At 51.5% G+C, this 18,361-nt stretch overlaps 1 protein-coding gene across 1 annotated transcript in view; it reads left to right on the top strand.

The window, feature by feature from the left end:
• The window catches only part of PLXND1 (plexin D1), a 72,525-nt gene that overhangs the window by 10,203 nt on the left and 43,961 nt on the right, over positions 1-18,361 (top strand). The window contains exons 2-9 of the mRNA XM_062008402.1: positions 5,191-5,367; positions 7,641-7,772; positions 9,350-9,450; positions 10,100-10,229; positions 11,294-11,468; positions 12,944-13,052; positions 13,863-13,962; positions 17,950-18,054. Of these exons, the coding sequence (XP_061864386.1) occupies positions 5,191-5,367; positions 7,641-7,772; positions 9,350-9,450; positions 10,100-10,229; positions 11,294-11,468; positions 12,944-13,052; positions 13,863-13,962; positions 17,950-18,054 (1,029 nt within the window). The remainder of the gene's footprint in view (positions 1-5,190; positions 5,368-7,640; positions 7,773-9,349; positions 9,451-10,099; positions 10,230-11,293; positions 11,469-12,943; positions 13,053-13,862; positions 13,963-17,949; positions 18,055-18,361) is intronic.

The following is an 18,361-nucleotide window of genomic DNA, read 5'->3' as shown; positions in this document are numbered from 1 at the left end:
GCTTGTGCCACTCCAGCAGATAAACGCGTGATTGTGTGTACAAACTGCTGCTGGCTCGAGGGGGTCTGGGGGGAGTGGGCTCTGCCTGGGAGGGGTGTCATGGCCAGTCTGGGCTCTGCCCGACACAGAGGAGAGCTTGTGCTCGCCACCAGCTCATTCTGCCCGTTCCCCTCTGGTGTCTGTGCAATATTTCCATGCTGGTTTTTAGCCTCTCTCTCCCGCTCAGCTTTGAGCCCGTGCCCTACTATTGTCTTCAGACAGTATCCAAATTATTTTCCCTCTGCAATCAGAGATTTCCCTGAGTCATACCTAAATGTTAATAAAAACCTAATGGTTTATGTTAAGGAAGGCACGAGATAAAACTAGAGCCCTTTTATCACAGACTTTAATGGCCTGAAAATGTCAGTTGTGTGGGAGCAACTGCCAAATTTTGAGCCTATGAAGATGATGGCTAAGTCCCACAAATCAACAAGTTTGGAGCGGATTATCGGATGTTGGCTGTGTCGTTTTCCCAGGACTCCAGGCATGCTGGCAGCCAACGCTCTAATCCGCTCTGATACGAAGCATGGAGGGGCTGGGCTCCCTTTCCACTTACTGCTGTTGTGCGAAGCCTTCAGACCCGCTGTGGCAGTCAGGAAAGCCTTGCTGAAAGCAGAAGCCACGGGGCTTTTGTTCTGACCTGCAGCCTGCTTTTAATTCAGAAATAACCTCCATCTTTGCTTGAGAACTATTTTTAAGGTCACAAACACAGGATGCAGAAATCAGTACGTTTCATGGTTTTCCTGACTGCTGCCTCACCACTCCTCTTCCTCCTTCTGTTTCCAGCAGACTTCCTTCCCGAGGGGACATCCTGCAGGCTGGGCTCTGGGGCGCAGCGCCCGCGGCTGGGCAGCTGTAATGGAAATTCTGGCAAATCGCTTTTTCTGCCCCTTTTAGGCCTGGGACAAAGAACCGAACTCTCACCGTGAAAATAGCTGACCTCCGGAGCTCTGATGTGACTGGAAATCTTTTCTCTCTGTCCTGCTTTGCTTTCACAGTCATGCTCAGGGCTTAATCTGCCTCACCCTCCTCCTTAGATGTGGCTTCTTGGTTTGAATTAACTTGCTTCACTTGTGGATTTTTGCAGCAATACCGAGTGCTCCGTCCTGGCAAGTGCAGAGGGTGAGACCAGCGCTGCTTGGCCCGTGCGAGCTCTGGGTTGTCTCCAGCTTGCACCGAGGTGGCCCTTCACTGGTGTCAGAGGGAGAGAGACAGATGTTTTGGATGCAGAATGGTTCTAATCCAGCCTTGCGTGATATTTCTATGAGTTACTGAGTATTCAGAGCGTGTAGCAGAAAAATAGTGGCAATACAGTAAATGTCCTCGGGGTTGTTTTAAAATTCAGATGATAGAATGAGATTGGTTTTGGAAGAAAAATTAATGTTTATGCTTTCCCCACTTCAGAGCAGGACAGTTTGATTTAAGTGGGAGAGAGATTTAACCCCTTCCACGTGAAGAGTGCCTCTCAGCACAACCTTTAAGTGCTGTTTCTCAAGCTGTGGTGATTGCTGGGTGCCTGCAGGAGGATGTAACTTGGCCGTATCCTGTTTATCGTAACGTGACAAGACTTAAGGTGTCCCCTTGGTGCTGTGATGTATGGCAGCAGCAGCACGGTGTGTCACCTCACCCTGGGACCCCGGAGAGGGAAACACCATATGTGTCCTCTCGTGCATCCGTTGGAAGAGCTGATGTCATTTAAAGAAAGGTGTTTCAGAGGAAGGATGTATGTGGCCAAATAAAGCTTGGCCAGCGTTAAAATAGTTACATCCTGTTTATTGTGGAAAACACTTTGCTCTGATATTAGCTCTGATTTATAATCAGGCAGGCACAGCAGATAAGGAACTTCCCGTGATTTTGGCCACCTGTGAGAAGAAAGGGCTGTGTCCTTTGGCTGGAGGCAAACAAGTGCTGGTGCTGCCTGCCCAGGCAACTGCTGCTGAGACGAGGTGTTGAGCATCCCTCAGCCTCCCAGGCGGCTTCAGGTGCCTCTGTGCCCCACTTTTCCAGCAGGAAGGATCCTTGTGAGCTTCAGGTGGTTAATATTGGTGAAGTGTAATGAAGAGGGGTTACAGGTAATAATCCCTGAGACAAATAATCAAGCCCAAGTGCATTTCTAAAGGTCTGGCTGTGAGCAGAAGGACTGTTAAATCAGAAACATGGCTGGCTTGCCGTATCCTCTGCGTGGTGTGAAGTGTTGTGTTGCCCAGTTACAGGGGGAAACAACACACTGAAGAGTTTGGGCTGTGATTTTATTTTTTAATGGAATGAAATGCTATAAAACTGCAAAATGCATTTAGCAAAGTCACATCCACAGCACTTGGTCCTTTCATTGGTCCCATGTGGACTGGGCTGCAGCTCCATGCCTGCTGCTTGGCACTCGCTTCAGCACAGGCAGGTTTTCAGATCAGGCTTTGTTACTTCACATCTGATGTGACCGACAGCAGCAGCAGACATGGGATCAGGGTGGTTTTGTGGTGAGGAGCCAGTCTGCTGCCCTGGCCTAGCAGCAGGGACGTGAGCCCAGGCCCCCTCCAGGCAGGGGGGCATTGCCTGCTGTGTGCCAGCATGCAGAGGGGCCATGGGTCTGTGTGGGACCAGGTGCTCAGGAAGACAGTGCTGTTTGCTGCAGCTGCAAAGAGACCAAGAGCAGGTCACAGCCAGCCCAGTGGGGTTTGCTGCTGTTTTCTCCCATGCAGCGAGGAGGAGAGGGCTGTGCCACAGACCCCATGCCCACCAGAGGCTGCTGAGAGGCCTCCAGCCCTGTGGTGGGCTGGCAGGGGCTGCTTTCCTCCCATCTGTGAGCCAATGCCATCCCCTTCTCCCAGAGACACAGCCATACTGCTTCACTTGTGTTTTGTTTTTTCCCCTTTTTGCCCGGGGGTGTGTTGCTGTAGTGTGGCACCTGAGACGTGTGGTTGTGGCCGGGAGGGCAGCCAGGCACAGGGCAGGGGCTGCATCCCACACCGGGGCAGAGCGGAGGGGTGGCCCTGCGTGGCTCTCACACTCTGGCTGCAGAGCCTGAAGATTTTCCTAATCTTCTGAACTGTCTGGAGAGAGGAGAGAGCTGAAGATTTAGTTTGGTTCTATTAATTAAATAATAGTGATAATAAGGGAATTAAAATACAGGCCCTGGTGCGCTCAGCCCAGGCAGGAGGGACTGTGCTAAACAGGCTGGTTGTCAACTTCTCCTGCCTGGTGGAAACACGTGGTTGAGTTTCTTAACAGATACGGCCTCAAATCCCTGCATTTGTTCTGCTTAAATTAGCACTCCTGACGATATCCATGTTATGGCTGAGTTCAGGAAGGCGTAAAATGTGCTTAGTTTTAGAGGTGTGCGTTGCAGTCTGCCAGCAACCTCTTGTCTGGAGTTCTGTGCAGGCATTTCCCTGTGGTCAGGGCTTTGGTTTGACGTGCAGCCTGCAGATGCCCGCAGCGGTCGGCACGGCAGCCCTGCAGCTGTGTGCCCACACCCGGCAAGGGTGATGGTGCAGTTGCGGCTTCTCTGAAGATGAGCCTGAAATGACACTGTAGATGGTGTGGTAATGGCCCTTGAAACATGCCTGTGATTTGAGTGGCTTCAGCTGCACCCACAACACTTCGTAAAAGCCGCAGCAGGGGTGACAGCAGGTGAATTGTTGACAGCAAGTCTGTTGTGATCAGACGTTGTTGAATCCATCCGTGTTGTCTGAGCAGAAATTGTAAGGGGAGTCTAGGAGGATTCAGGGTGAGAGTGGCCATAACTCTTGGGTGCATCTCGGCAGGGTAGGAGGAGTATGAGGCATCAGTCCTGTTTCAGTTGCTCCTGTCACGCAGCAACTGTAATAATTAATTTAGCAGAGGGCAGTAAAGTCTGCTGTCTTGCTTGTGGCCAAATGAGCTGGTGCCTGCTCACAGACCAGCTCACGAGTGAGGAGTCCTTAATAATTGTCCTCTGCCTTCACCCATCAGCTCCTGACAGTGAGGGGACACGGCAGCCCTGATCCAACCCTGGCACATGGGGCCAGCTTGAAAGCAGCATCCAGAGGCGAATAATGACCGTGTTGTGGTCTTTGGCACAGGGCACAGCTGTTCTTGTTGCAGGGCATGGCGAGTGGCTGGGGGCTGAGGATGGACAGGGTCAGTGGCTGCAGCATTTCTGGGCAGAATTTTGCTGCTTTTCCCTCTCTGTCCCACAGCTCAGTGCCTCCTCCCACTCGGCAGCTTATCCATCCTATCCCTGGTCCTGGGATGTAGAAGACCAGTGGAGATTTTGCTGTTCACTGCAGTAGCAGCCAGATCAGAGCCAGGATTTACTGTCCTGGGAGTTGCCAGCAAGCTTTTATTTGTCCTCTCTCTTTGGCTCTGTTCTCAGTCACTTCCTCACTTGCAGGAAAATATTTTGAATTCTTTTATTGGAGAAACTTTTTTCTTCACCTTTTATTTGAGAAGGGAGGAGCTCGAGATGGCTGCTGGGCTTGCAGCTGCCCCAGCTGAGCATGACTCTGCACGCTGCTCATTGCTGAGCCCAAGCACTGACCCGTGGGAAGGAGCACCCGCGGCAGCCAGCAGCCCTTTGCAGGCAGAGCCATTGCCTCTGTGCCCAGGGCAGGGTACCCCTAGGGAGAGCTCATCTTTGGTGGGCTGAGAATCCTCCTCTGTGGTGCAGCCCCCATGGTGAGGGGCTTTTAGCACTGTGCTGGAGAAGAGACCTTCAGCTGCTTCGGTGGGAGAGGGAGGCAAGGACCCCCCTTTCCCCCTTGACTATTGCATTCTGTGTTGAGGTGAGAGTGCTGCCGCAGGACACAGGCCTTTGGCTGGAGGATGCCCTCCTATGGGGCCCTGCACCTGGGTGGTTCTGGCAGCAATTCTGCTGCTGCCCCAATCCTACCCATAGCACGGGCAAGGGCAGAGCTCTTCCAGCAGCTCCTCTGCAGCAAAGCCTGGTCTGGATTTGGCTCTGAGGGTAGATCTGGAAAGCCCAAAGGAGGCTCAGTTACTGCTCTTTGCTCCCGTGTTAACTAGTTACATCTCCCTATTCCCTGGCTCAGTGGTGAGGAGCTTTCCCTGGGCACAGCAGGGCTGTCAGCAGCCTGTCAGGGCTGAGCCCGAGGCGGTGGTTGGGGGGCCCGCTGGTGTTCGCCACAGCCCGCTGATGCCTGTGTCTGTCCACAGCTGCAGCCGGAGCAGCTGGACTGTGGGGCCGCGCACCTCCAGCACCCGCTGGCCATCGTCAACCCCGTCACAGCCACCCCCATCTTCACCCACAGCGGCCTCACCGCCGTGGCCGTGGCCAGCGTCAACAACTACACCGTGGTGTTCCTGGGCACTGCCAGCGGAGCACTCCTGAAGGCAAGTGGAGCCCGGCAGGGCTGGGGCACGGGGCAGGGGCAGCCCTGGAGCAGACACAGATGATACCTGCTTTGTCTCAGCCTGGGGTGAGCGGTACATAATGTGGAATACTCAATCAAGATGCTTGGAGAGAAGGAATCGGATCCAAACTCTCCCCTTGCATCCAAGTGCTTCTGGCAAAAACATGGTAACAACCATCGAGAAACTCGGTGCTTTGATTTTTTTCCTGCAGGGACAGGTAATTCAGGAGGAAGCTGGCAGTGCGGGGCTGGGGAGGCACATGCCACACGCAGCGCAGCCCCTGTTCACACAGTATTAACAGCTCTGCTCCCATTATCATCTCCAAGAAAGCAGCCTTATCTGCTGCGCCTCCATTAGGGAGAGGCTCCTGGCTACCCTTTGCTGGGATAATTTGCTCAGATAGCTGTAATCTAATTCTGCAACACAGCTGCATAACCAGAAGCCTTTTTACCTTCAGGGCTCCTTGTTATTTGGCACGGGATACAAGATACTTTGCGTGAGTTATCATTCATATTTGCTGCCTGAGAAAAGACAGCAAAGCGATGGGAATGGTGCTCCACCAGCTCCTGCCAGCAGCAATTATGGCTGCCAGGGGCGTGTATGGGGAGTTAATCAGATAAGTTGCAGATGGGCGTTTCTGTGAGGGCCGTTATCAGTGCCACATCCAGCAGTTATTAGAGGGGAAGCAGCGCTTGGGAAGGAGTGGCCAGGACAAGGCCAGTGCTCACAAGGCAGATGGGGTGGAAGGATCTGGTCTGGTGAGTCCCCATGTATGCAGGTCTGGAAGTCTGTAGACAAGGTGCTGTGGTGGCGTTACCTTGTAACTTCAGCCCACTCTGCCCTTGCCCGTGCCACTGAAGCCTGTGTCCCCCACCACTCCTCTGCTCTGCTTCAGCCAGAGCATGGGTGTCTCTGCCCCTCTGCACTGCTGCAGTGCTCTCCCTGAGGGCTTGAGCTCAGGAGATCCAAGGAAAGTGCCTAGCAGCACAGGCATAGGGTAAAGGAGCCCAGGAGGCAGAGGGACCTTGGGGCAGGAGCCTGGAAACTGCCGAGCACAGAGCAGGTTTCAACAAGAAGGGAGAAAGAATGGTCACAAAGCTAAAGTGGAGGGCATTGGGATTCAGTTTGTGGACGTCTTGGGTGATCCCAGGCAAATCAACAAGCTTCCAGACAGCCAGCTTTTGAAACAGGAATAGTGATAGTTCCCTTCTTTTTCTGCATGGCAGCTTGCAGTGTGTGCAGTGTGGGAAGCCCTCCGCTTCGAGTGTGTGCTGTCTTACTAGGACATGTCAGTGCTGCTCTAGTGTAGGAATTAATTAATCCTATGTTAATTAATTAATCCAGACTTTAGAGAGCAGAGGCATGCTTGGTTACAATTATTGCCTTCCCTTGCTAGTAAGGAGGTAGGAATTTGCCTCGCTCCCTTTCTGTTTTAAGCTGAAAAGTGACTCTCAAGGAGAAATTGTGTAGCCCTATTGTTATTTCCTCTCAGCAATGCCACATTTAATTTGCTGCGTTCTTAAGTCAAATACCAAGACATTGTGAGATCTGAAGGGCAGGCTGATGCTTCCCAGCCTCTTTCATCACTGCCAGCACTTCAGCTGGTGATTCATGAGGCAAAGTAGGACTTGGCTCTCTTGCAGCAGCTGCCATGGTCCTCTGGAGTTAGCAGGGGTAAAAGCTTCTTTTGGCTAGGAACGACAGTGAATGTTTTTCAGTTGTGCAGGGAGCAGGGGATGCCTTGTTGTACTGCCCTGTTGCTGATTTTCACTGTTTTTCATTAAGCTCTGGAAAGGCGATGTTCTTTGTAACAGAAATGAACATGCATATGCAACGAGGGCTGAAGACTGGTGCCACTTACGTCAGGATAAAGCCAGAGTGACACTGCTTTGTCCCTCTGGAAACAGCCGAGCTGTGCAGTGGGGAGAGCCCTGGACAGGGAGTTTTACAGGCAACCTCTCAGAGGTCTTTAAACAGGGACCGATGGCTGCAAGGATGGTTCATCACCAGGCAGGGCTCCTGGCTGTAGCCTGGTCTTTCTGGACTGCTTAGTGCCTTCCCTGTGCCCCATAGCTGGCTTCTCAGTAAGGCACTGTGTGTGCAGCCTGCAAAGTGTGCAGAGATTTGCAGTGCTTGAAAACACAGAACAACATTACATACCACTTTGACTCTTGTTTATAACCAAGGAACAATAATCTTCTCCCTATAATGTTTGAAAAATGGTATCTGTGAGTGGCTTCTTCTCACTACAGATTAACCTGGACAGTTCCATGAAGGTTATTAGCAGGAGATCCATTTCAGTGGCTTATGGAGAGCCTGTCCACCCCATCATGCAGTTTGACCCTTCTGATTCCACCTACCTCTATCTGATGACCTCCTACCAGGTGAGATCTTTAGTCTTCAGCAAAATAGTCCTTTGAGCATTGTGCATTTGATTTGGTGTTTGGTGCTAAGCTGGGAGCAGGATGAGAGAGTAAAATTTGCTTTAATGTTAACAGGCAGAGCCAAGAAGTTCAGAGCTTCGGGTGGGGTGTCAGAGGGCATTCTGAGTGGTACCTGTGCCTGTTTCTTCTGTGTAGGGTAGGGGCCACACTGAGCAGATGAACTTGTCAAGCCGTTTCTTTGTGATGGACAGGTAAAAAGAGGAGTGAAAGGTGTGGAAACCCGTCCCACTCATGGGAGTGCAGAAACTTACAGTGCAGAGTTTAAGGGAGGCTTTCAGGAGATCAGACAAAAAGCCTACCTGTCAGAAATGACCCTGGGGGAGGTTTCTGCTCAGGCTGGCTGGCAGGAGGACTGGAGGGTAGGAGGGCTGTCTGCATGAGCAGGAATGCCACAGCAGGTAGAAACAGACGGTCTGGGCTCCATGAAGTGAGCGGAGAAGGAGAATGAGAGCTGAGCGCTGCAGGCACTGTGGTTTGTCCTGAATTACATCTTAATCTGTCAAAACAGATGCACAGCCACAAATGTTGTATGTTGTATTTCTATTTTCCAAGCCCTAATTCCCTGCAGATTGGTCATTACCATTTCACAGAAGTCTCCTGGGATATCTCTTTACCTGATGTTTCACACTGTCTCCTCTCAGCTCCCAGACTGGGTTGTGCACCTCATTCAGGCTTTATCAAACATCCAGTGCACCACTTGTGATTATCTCCTGTTTCTTTTCCAATGAAGCAGATGAGTTAATCTTTCTTTGTTGGAATTAGCGTCCTGGGAGACTCCCCAGGAGCTCAGCAGGGTTGGGCTGGGGGACTGCTGAGCACCACAGGGCCGGGGAGCTGCGGAGAGCTGCAGGTTCTGCAAAGTTCCGTGGGCTGGGAAGCAGTGAAGTTCTGAGCACCTGGTGCAGGCTCAGGGCCCTCAGCACCTCATGTTGTCAGTCCCTGCTGTACTAGATGACTCAGTTTTCCTTCCCAGATATTTAGAATTTAAGAGAGGATAAAGCAGAAATGACACGTGCTTTTCCTCCCACTGCCGCTGCCAAGAAGTCCCCAGAGCTACTTCGATTTCTTTACAAATTAAGGTTTCCACAGTGGTGTTGCTTCTTGGTCATTTTGTAAATAGCCAGATAGTGTTCATCTCTGTCAGAGAGGAGCCTTCTGCAGGGGGAGCTTTTCACAGGGAGGGACAAGCTGCAAAGCCATCTCCATCTGACACATCAGGGAAGTGTGTTGTGGCTCTGTGTAGCCTGCCCCTCACACCTCTGCCACCGTGGTGGTGGCTGAAGAGGAGCAGCTCAGCTCAGCTGTGCACTGAGTGCTATGGGACAGATAATAATGATGTGAGGGTCTGCTCCTTGTTGTCCATTCTGTAAGGCCTGGCCCAGGCAGGCAGGTAAAGCAACTGGGACACCAGTGTGTCATCGCTGACTGCACGTGGCCCTGCTGGTGCATCCCGCTTGGCGTGAGGGTCTCTGGGATGGTGTAAAGCATTTGGAAGCCGTTATGCTGTTGTCATGCAGATGACACGGGTGAAGGTGGCTGCCTGCAACCAGTACTCGACGTGCACGGAGTGCCTGGCCGCTGCTGACGCTTACTGTGGGTGGTGCACAATGGAGACCAGGTAGGACTGGTGGTTTCGGAGTGTGCTATGCTGGGGCCTTTAGCCTTCAAGCCAGGGCAAGAGTTTCTGGTGTCTTTTATATTTCCACACGATCACATCACACTTCCATTAGTCTTTGTCCATTCCTTATGCAATTGTGCTCTAAAAACAATTGCATCTGGTCCCAGACAGCTGGGATGCTCTTCAGAGCCAGGAGTTCACTGCCAGTGCAAAGAGTAGCTTTCAGGCGTCCGACCACAGGACTGAGAGAGCCTACACCGTGTTGAAGACCATCTTTTGCCCTTGCGATTATAATTTATGAGTAGGAGACAATCAGCACTGGAAAAGGGATTTAGAAAATTAGACTTTGCACTTACAAATTGAGGAAGTCAAAATGTCACCTTCTCCTCTTCAGCTCTGGGTTCAGCCTGGCCTGCTCTCACTTACCCTGAGTCCTGGTGCCCTGTTGATGCTGGTAGGAGTACATGCTCTTAATCATGGCAACCAGGCACTTCAAATATAGCAGCAAAGCTTTATGTTTAGCTGCATGGATGGAGGCAAAAAATGTAGGCACAGCATTTTCTTAGAGTCTTCTCTCACAAGGAAGTCAACATTTTTATCACCTGCTTCAAAAACAACCTGCCGTGAGTTGTTCCCCTGTTCGTTGCAGGTGTTCTCTGCAGCATGAGTGCATGAACTTCACCGGGGCCAACTTCTGGGCGAGTGCAAGTGAGGGGATGCAGCGGTGCCCTTCCATGACCATCCTGGAGCCTGAGATTAATATCGACAAAGAGAACCCGGTGCGTTTGATGCGAACACCAAATCTACTGAGGGGGGCAAAGGTGCTCAGGAGTGCTCCCAGAGCTGCTCCACGGAACAGGCAGGAGAGGTGTCTGAGATTTCACATGCAGAGGATCAACTGCAGGCAGCTAAATCCTCTCATTTTATCGATTTGTATTGTTGCTATCTTTAAACAGTATTTTAAATGTTTTCATCAAAAAATGTGTAATTTAAAGGCAGATCCTCTCCCAACAGCAACAGTGTCTCTGTGCCAAAGTTCTCAACCAGCCCTAACATGGGGAAATTGACGATAAACAGACAGGGACTAGGGCAGGGGCCAGGCCAGGGCTGGAGATAGGAACCTCGTGGGACTCTGTCACCAGTCCAGCTCCACTTCTGCTGCTTAGGAATGCTGGGCTGAGGTCCTCAGGAGTCATCCACTGATGGGGGGAGGCAGTGAGCATGTGGACTGCTCATTTTCCTGAGTCACCCTCCTCAAAAACATTCCCTTTCTGCAGAACTTCCCCTCCAGTCCTTCCCTTCAGGCTGATGGCCAAAAGAAACCCGTGCTGCTGGGCCTTGCTGTCCCAACAGCCTCCCACCAGCTCAACACCTCCCATCACTGGTCCCTGGTATGGACTGCTGCCAGCCGGTGGTTCAGGCTTTCAGAAGCAAGGGTTAACATTATTCTGCTCTTTCTCCTCATCCTCCTCCCTCCCCAGAGCTCCAGGAGGCAGCTGGACAAGCAAGGCTTGTGCAGGCAGCGTGGGTCAAGGGCAGCTGAAGAGGGCTTAGCCTTTTCGTCCTGCTTCCTCGGGATGGTCTTGCAAGGAAGCCCTGGGCTGTTTTTTCATGCCAAGGAAGCCCTGGGCTGGGTTTTGATGCCAGCTACAGTCATTCTAACTACTGAAGCAAGGGTTTGTACACAGATGGCCTTTAGAGTTGAAAGAGCGTAAAACGAAAGAAAACCTCTGTCTGTGGGCTTGCTTTGGCGTTGCTGTTCTATGAAAAGCTTGTGAAACATTGACAAATTCTAAATGTTGTTTTCTGTGATAATAACTGGTTCGTTTTTTGTCCAATACAGGCCCTGATAATACAAATCAATGGGACTATCCCAAACCTGAATGGAACAAATATTTCATGTGACTATGGAAATAACATCCACACGGTAGCCAGAGTTGCTGGAGATTACATAAACCAGTTTATTTACTGCAGCCTGCTTCCCCGTGAGAAGTACCCACCGTTTCCTGATGACCAAGGTGTGTAGAAGAACACAAGCTCAGTTCATTTTAACCATTTTTGTCTCCATAACTTTTCATAGGCTTCTTTTGTTTTCCAGTTGCATGTGCAGATAATGCATAAGGGAAAAGACACCCAAGCTGCTCCTGTTTCATAGGGCACATGGCTTTAAAGCATAAGAGTTCTGCCATCTTAGCATGGATTGACAGCATTTCAAATCCATCGATTTTTGCCTTAAGTCAGAATTTAGAAGCCAGTTCATGTACTTATTTCTCTAGTTACAGCTTCTGCTTTAGGTTGAGTAAGTACTGAACCAAAAAAGTTTTATCCCTGGGGAAATAATGTTGCTACTTATATTGATCTTTGCAATTGCTTTTGTTTAATTCCCCAACATGCTCTACCTTTCAGAAGTTCTGGAAGAAGAGCAAGTGTGCACCTAAAAGCAGCTCAGAAACTCTTAAAATCATTTACGCAATCAAAAGCCAGCCTGAGGTCTTCTAGTATACTCGTGTTCTCAGGAGGCATCCCAAACAGGATGCCCCCTTGAGGTGCCATGGCTCTGCGTTCCGAAGGTGCTGAGCACCTGAGAACTAGCAGAGATCATCGAGCCTTGACAGCCAAGTTGAGCTGACCAGATCTGATAGTGACCAAGGAGACAGACTCATTTTATAGCTCCTTCTGAGAAGTTCAGTGCTTCATTCCAGATTTGAGTGCCTGTTAAATTTTCATCTTTCAAGCCTGGAGTGAATGCTCTATTGAAGATGTCTGACTTCAGTGGGAGAAGAATTAGCCAGTCCTTTTGAAAATCCCACTTTTCATAGGCAAGTTTATAAAGCTGCATTGTTTTTCTCCCTAGCTATCCAAAGAATGGGAGACCATTAACTGCTCTGTATTGTTGGTTACAGCAATATCCAAATGAATTTCTGGAATCCCATGCACTGATTTATTGTACACATTCTGAAAGAGGCATTGTCTCTTGCCCCTGGTGCTTATATGGCAAAACTGCAAAGGAAAAAAAAATTAGGCAATTCTGGGGGGAGGGAGAGATGGGACAGCGTGTTAAGTAGCCAAAAAAGGGATTTCCACTCTTCTTTGCGGGTTTGTTGTCATGGGGAAAGTGAGCGGGGTTTTAAAACATGATAACTAACATGCTTTATTTGCCACATTTAAAATAAGCGTATTTAGCACCAACCGTAAGCGAAGACAATAGTGAACTCTGCTAATTAACACTTGCACAACATGCTAGAGCTTTCTGCTGAAAGATGCAACGTTCTTCTCTGGTGAGGGTGATGTAAAGCGTTGACTTAAGAGGGAAGAGCTGAAGTCAGAGGGCAAAAGATGAATGGTCCAAGCTCTGACATGCAGCTTGGAGGAAGCCCTGGAGAAAACAGATCAGATTTAGCCCATGTTTTCCCAAGGGTCTGTCTTGTCTTCTAAGCGTGAGCGTGAGGGAGCGGCTCTCGCAACCCAGTATTCTTTGGCTTGATTCTCTCAGACCACGTGGTTGTAGAAACTGCTCTCCGGGTCAACAGCAAAAACATCATCTGGGCCAATTTCACCATCTACGATTGCAAAAGAACTGGAAACATTTACCCAAAGAGAGCGTGAGTGCCGCCGGTGTGCCGGCAGCAGGGCCGCGGTGCGGCGCGCAGGGGCGGGCTGGGGCCCCGTGCAGATGGGGCGTTTGGGGCCGAGAGGAGGGTCCCGGTGTGGGGTCGTGGGGGAGCACGGACTCGTGCTGGCAGGGGCCTGGCAGGATTTGGCAGGAGAGTAGGGGCTGGGCTGCCAGGGATTTATGAGGGAGGGTCCTCGTGCGTCTGGAGCCATCTGGACATGTTGGGTTTTTTCAACGTGAATAATATTTTTGTATGAAGCTTGTTCTGTTAACCCTTAAGCAGCAGAGCTGGCCTCCCAGTGATGCCTGGGGGTGTTTGGGGCACTGAGGGACTGAGAGACCAGTTCCCCCTGCACTCCTGCCCCTTCCAGCCCGAGGTGGGAGAGGCTGAGTACCCTTCATCAGCACAGTGGGCTAAGAGGAGGGATCTGGTGCCACCCACAGAAATTCATCCACCTCTCAGGAGCACAAGGACAGACTCTGACTGCAGGGATCCCCGTGTCCTGCCTGCCAGTGATCCCATGTCCCACACAAACACACCTCACTACCTGGAGAGAGGGACAAGGAAAGGAGCATTTTCTGGGGGAAAGAGTGTGTTTTGCTAGGCAGGGGAAGGTGGCTGCCTTTGTGCTGCGGCCTGGAGCCAGGCAGAGACACCCCAGACCCCAGGGGGAGGAGAACCCAGCACCTGCCCTAGGTTTTTCTGTTCACTTTTAAATCTGAACACAGTGTGTGAAGAACAGTTGCACAGCTGAGCAATCTGAAATGTGCTTTTCTCACTGTACCTTTGCTGTTTCAGATGCACCAGCTGCCTCTCGACCAGGTGGAAGTGTCGCTGGTGCCCCTCCACCTACACCTGCGTCTCCAACTACTCGCAGTGTGATGCACTGCAGATGAAGGTAAGGCCTGCTGGACGTTGCTGCTCTGGGACGCCTTCCCACGTCACAGTGCTGTTGCTGTTGTTTTCCTGCTCCTCGCAGTGAGGGTGGCAGATGGCCTGGGTTTGGCAGCACTGGGTAGGGGGCAGCTCCGAGGATGGTGCTGCTTGGCACCGAGGACGTGCTGGTGGCCTTGGAGAGTCCCCGCAGTCAGAAGCGCGGCGCTACGCGTCTCACTTGCACAAGCCCAGCAGACGGGGAGCTGAAGGGCTGCCCTGGAGCGTGGCTCTGCTTGTGCCGTGTTCACAGCTCTCCCTGGCAGCGTGGGTGAGCGTGGGACTGGAGCCAGGCCAGAACCACCTTGCCTCGAGGTCCCCAGGCTGTGCCTCGCTTGGTTTGGTGACCACAGGGGACTTCAGACCCCGATGCCTGGGACAGTCTCAGCCCTTCCCCCTGGCAGGTCTCGAGTCCCCCTCTCAGCAGCTGCCGCTTGCTGGGCACAGCTTCTCCTGGCGTGGCGTTGGGCACCCTTCTGTGCAGGTGTCCAGGAGGGAGATGCAGCTGTGCCATCCCGTGCCGTGCCTGGGGATACGTGTGTGTGTGGGGGGGATGCCTCAGTTTAGGTGGTGCAACAAGCATAGCAGCACGTTACAGTTTGCGTAGCTTTGACCAGGCTATTGTGGCATGTGGGTAATTCATTGGAGCACCATTGGTGGTGCTTGTCTAAAGGAGAAAAGCCCCCTTTCCAAATTATAGCCTTAATAAACCCAGAGGTTCAGTGTGTTCCTGCTCCTGAAATTTAAATAATCGATCATTGCTTTTGGCCATGGCTAGTAAGTGGTGTTTCTCATTAAATCTGGAGGAGGAAGAGCTTGGGCTGAGAGAGGAGTTGTGAAGAAGGACTTGCATGGTGGGATTGGCTTTTCCCTTCACAAAGTGTTGCTTAGCCTGCAGCTTGTCTGGCAAACACAAAAAATTGCCTGAGATGATTTGTGTCCTTTTACTTAAGTGTTGCTGCTTCTGGAAGGGCAGGGAAAGAGCATTTACTCAGCAGAGCAGAGTGGTGTGTTTTCCTGGCTTAGCCCAGGTGTTGTTTTTAGACTGTGTCTGGGGAGATGCCAGGGAAGATTTGAGAGCTGGATTTTGCTGAGTCCAGCTGCCCTCTTGTTCTCTGCCTCACAGGGCAGAGGCTGGCCTTGTCCTCTCCCCTGCCTGTGGCTTTTGGAGGAGGAAAAGAGCCATAAAGCCAACACTGTGGGGGTAAAACCCTGCTACAGTGCCCATACTGTGGGTGGGAGGGCACAGGGCTGTTCATGTGCAGCCTTTTGGGACCAGACTCAAATGCTCTCTTGTAAAGCCAAACCCAAGGCTGTGGCTGTCAGTCCGTGATGCCTCCTGCACCTCTGGAATCACTGTGGGACCTGACCTGCAAACTGTTGGGGGTCTCTCCATGGCATGAGGCTGACAGATGTCCCGGGAGCAAGTAGAGAATGGTGTGAGGTGGCATTGCCTGTGGCACTGCAAATGGGAAGCAGTCTGAGATGGGAAGTGCAGGGACCACAGCCACATGTTCCCTCTGCCATGGCAGGGCATCCCTGCCCTGTCTGACCTTGCTCCTGTGTGTGCTAGAACTCCACACTACTGCAGCCAGGTCCTGGAGGAACTGATCTGACTGGAGTCAAACGCAGCAGAGACGTTGTTCTGCTCCCGAGCTCACGTGAAGGGAGAGAACGGACAGCTGAACCTCAGCATCAGACCTGCCTCCCTGGCTGTGGGCACTGTGAGGGACAGCATGGTATGGGGTTTCATGGAATAGCTGCTCTTCTGCCCAAAGGGAGGAAATTAGGGGTGTGGGCTTTGAGAAGCCTCACCTACAGATTACGGAGAGCTGCACCCACTCTGCTCCCACTGCCTCAAGCAGACAGGGAGAGCCAGGGCTACCCTCTGGCAGGGGTAACTGTGCCTGTCCTTCCTTAAGGATAACCATGCCCATGCTTGCTTCCTTTGCACTGATCTGCTCCAGAGGTACAGTTGTGTTGGATACTGCACCTGGACTGGACACAGTCTCTGCCTTAGCTCTTCCTGCTGCTTTCAGTGAGCAGCCTGCAGGACAAGGTGCTCTGTAGCCCTGGAAACATGGTGCCTCTTCCTACAGCCTGAGCTTTCCGTAAACAAGCATTGCTGTGTGGCTGCACCTGAGGACGGCTCCGCTGGGAAGCCAGCGTCATACTGGCTTCATCCACAGCATTTTAAACATCCAGACGCTTTGCCCCAATCCAGACGTGAATGATATAATCAGCTGGAAAGCTGCATTTCTAGCCCTGATGAACAGCAGGAGAAGGGGCTACAAGATGACAAGTTAATCAGTTCTCTAAAGTGTATTTATCTCACAAGCTATGCCAGCTGCTTTGACATGCAAGGACACACCAGGCCATAGGAGCTTTTGCATGAAATTTCAGTTGTAGCCCTGCTGGGTTTATTTTAACTCTTTTGATTCTCTGAGAAGAGGTTTGGGACTGAAATCTGTCTCTGGTGCTTTGCTTTGTTGTTTTACCTTCTCTTATCATGTGCATCTCTGTTATTTAATCTCCTTGTTTAGATGGCACCAACTGTGCTTGGTTAGGATGAGCGTCCTGATAGAGATGAAGCGTGTTTTCCACAGTCAAACAGGCACTTCCAGACAGTTCCCCGACCCTTAGCTAGGTCTGGGGAAAGCAAGAGAGAAACCTCATGCTCACTGCGTGACCGGCAGCAGGGGTGTGTCCTGCCAGGCATCTCAGCACCAGAAGGGAGGGCTCTGCCCCTTGTCAGGGCAGCACCAGCACTGTCATTAGCAGAGTCACAGTGGGTAACCCTTGGTGCCAGTGAGAAGAAAATCTTGCCCTCTGAAAATTACTCTGTATAATGGACCAAATATTTTGTTGTCTTTTACCCCAATGGATCCACTGTCAGAGGCATTAATAGGCATTAATCTGGACGTACCCTGGGGCACTGGAGAATCTAGCTTCGTTTTTGCTGTAGTTTTGCAGGGCGATTTGCATCTCGTGAAAGAACAGGACGGGCTTGTCATAAAGATTTGAATTCTGAGTCAGCTCCAGCATCTGAGCCATCAATTTAAAGTGAGAACAAAAGTAGGGGGACAGATGACCTTTAGAAATCATTTTTCAGCTTCATTTAGGCCTTTCATTTCAGCTGTCCTCCTGCTGCAGTCGCCTCGCTGAAGCCCCGTAGCTCATTGTACCCTTTCTTCTGCACACACGCACACATGAGCCCCTGTGCAGGAGGGAGGCTGCTGGGCAGCCGTGTCTCTGCGGGGGCTCTGGCACAGAAATGTGTGTTATGAGGTATTTGGCATTGACTTCCAGCTGACAGGAGGCAGGTCACACCAGGCCTTTACCCAGGCAGGCTGCAGAACCTCCTTTTAGTGTCACTCCAACCCTGTCTTCTAACACTTAAGTGCCTGTAATGAGGGAGCAGCCCAGAGTGGCAGCCGAGGAGTGTGCACACATCTGCTTTTCCCTGGGAGTCCATTTTTTCCAGCAAGAAGAGGAAAGTGCAGGCTTGGCAGCCCCACTGCCTGGGGGTCAGGGTGTCCCTGAGCTGGCAGAGGAGCCTGCCAGGGCTGAGAGGGGAACTGCTGCTGTGCTCTTCCTTTGCCAGCCGTGGCTGCTGGCCCAGAGCTGTGCATGAGCACTCCTGGAGACCTGGCCACTGTGCTCTGGTTACCTGACAGCTAGTGAAGGGATGGATTTTAAGGCAGTGCCATGCTGGGCTGGACTTAAAGCTTTCCCCGGGGGAGGAAGGCTGCACATGATGTTACTGCTCTGTGCATCGCGGTGCCATTTTGATATTCCATCTTCTGGGGTTACAGTGTTATCTGGCTTTACAGATGTGGTGAAATTATTCTTATCAAGGGCCCTGATGTTTCTTCTTGCCTCATCACTGAGGATGCTCAGCATGCACCCAGCTAACCTCTGGGGTTTGTTTTCCTTATGTCATACCCAACAGAAGAAGATTGACTGCCCACGAATTGTTCCTGCCTCTTGGGACCCGATGCCCACCGGAGTGTCTCGGGACATCACAATCTCACTGGCTAACGCTACTTTCCCGAAGGTAAGCGAGTTCCTGAGGGATGGGAAGGTTCAGATGAACCTGGGCTGGCCTGCGAGGTGGCCAGGCCAGCCAAAGGGATTGCAAGTACAAGCTGGTTTCTGCCCTGGGAGCCAGTGATGGGGCTGGTCCCAGTTTGTGTTAGCAGCTGAAATCACTGTGTTAAGAAAAGGCTTGGGTGAAAAGCAGCCATCCCACACTCAGGAGCTAGCCCTGTGCTAGCTGAGCCACCACTCTGGGACTCCAACATGGAAATATGTTCTAAGTTCTGATTTACACTGAAAAGCATTTTCTTCTTGTGAAAAGAAAA

The sequence above is a fragment of the Colius striatus genome, chromosome 15 (assembly GCF_028858725.1).
Source record: "Colius striatus isolate bColStr4 chromosome 15, bColStr4.1.hap1, whole genome shotgun sequence".
NCBI lineage: Eukaryota > Metazoa > Chordata > Aves > Coliiformes > Coliidae > Colius > Colius striatus.
Note: the sequence above shows the minus strand (reverse complement) of the source record. Positions and strands in the feature narration are given on the sequence as shown.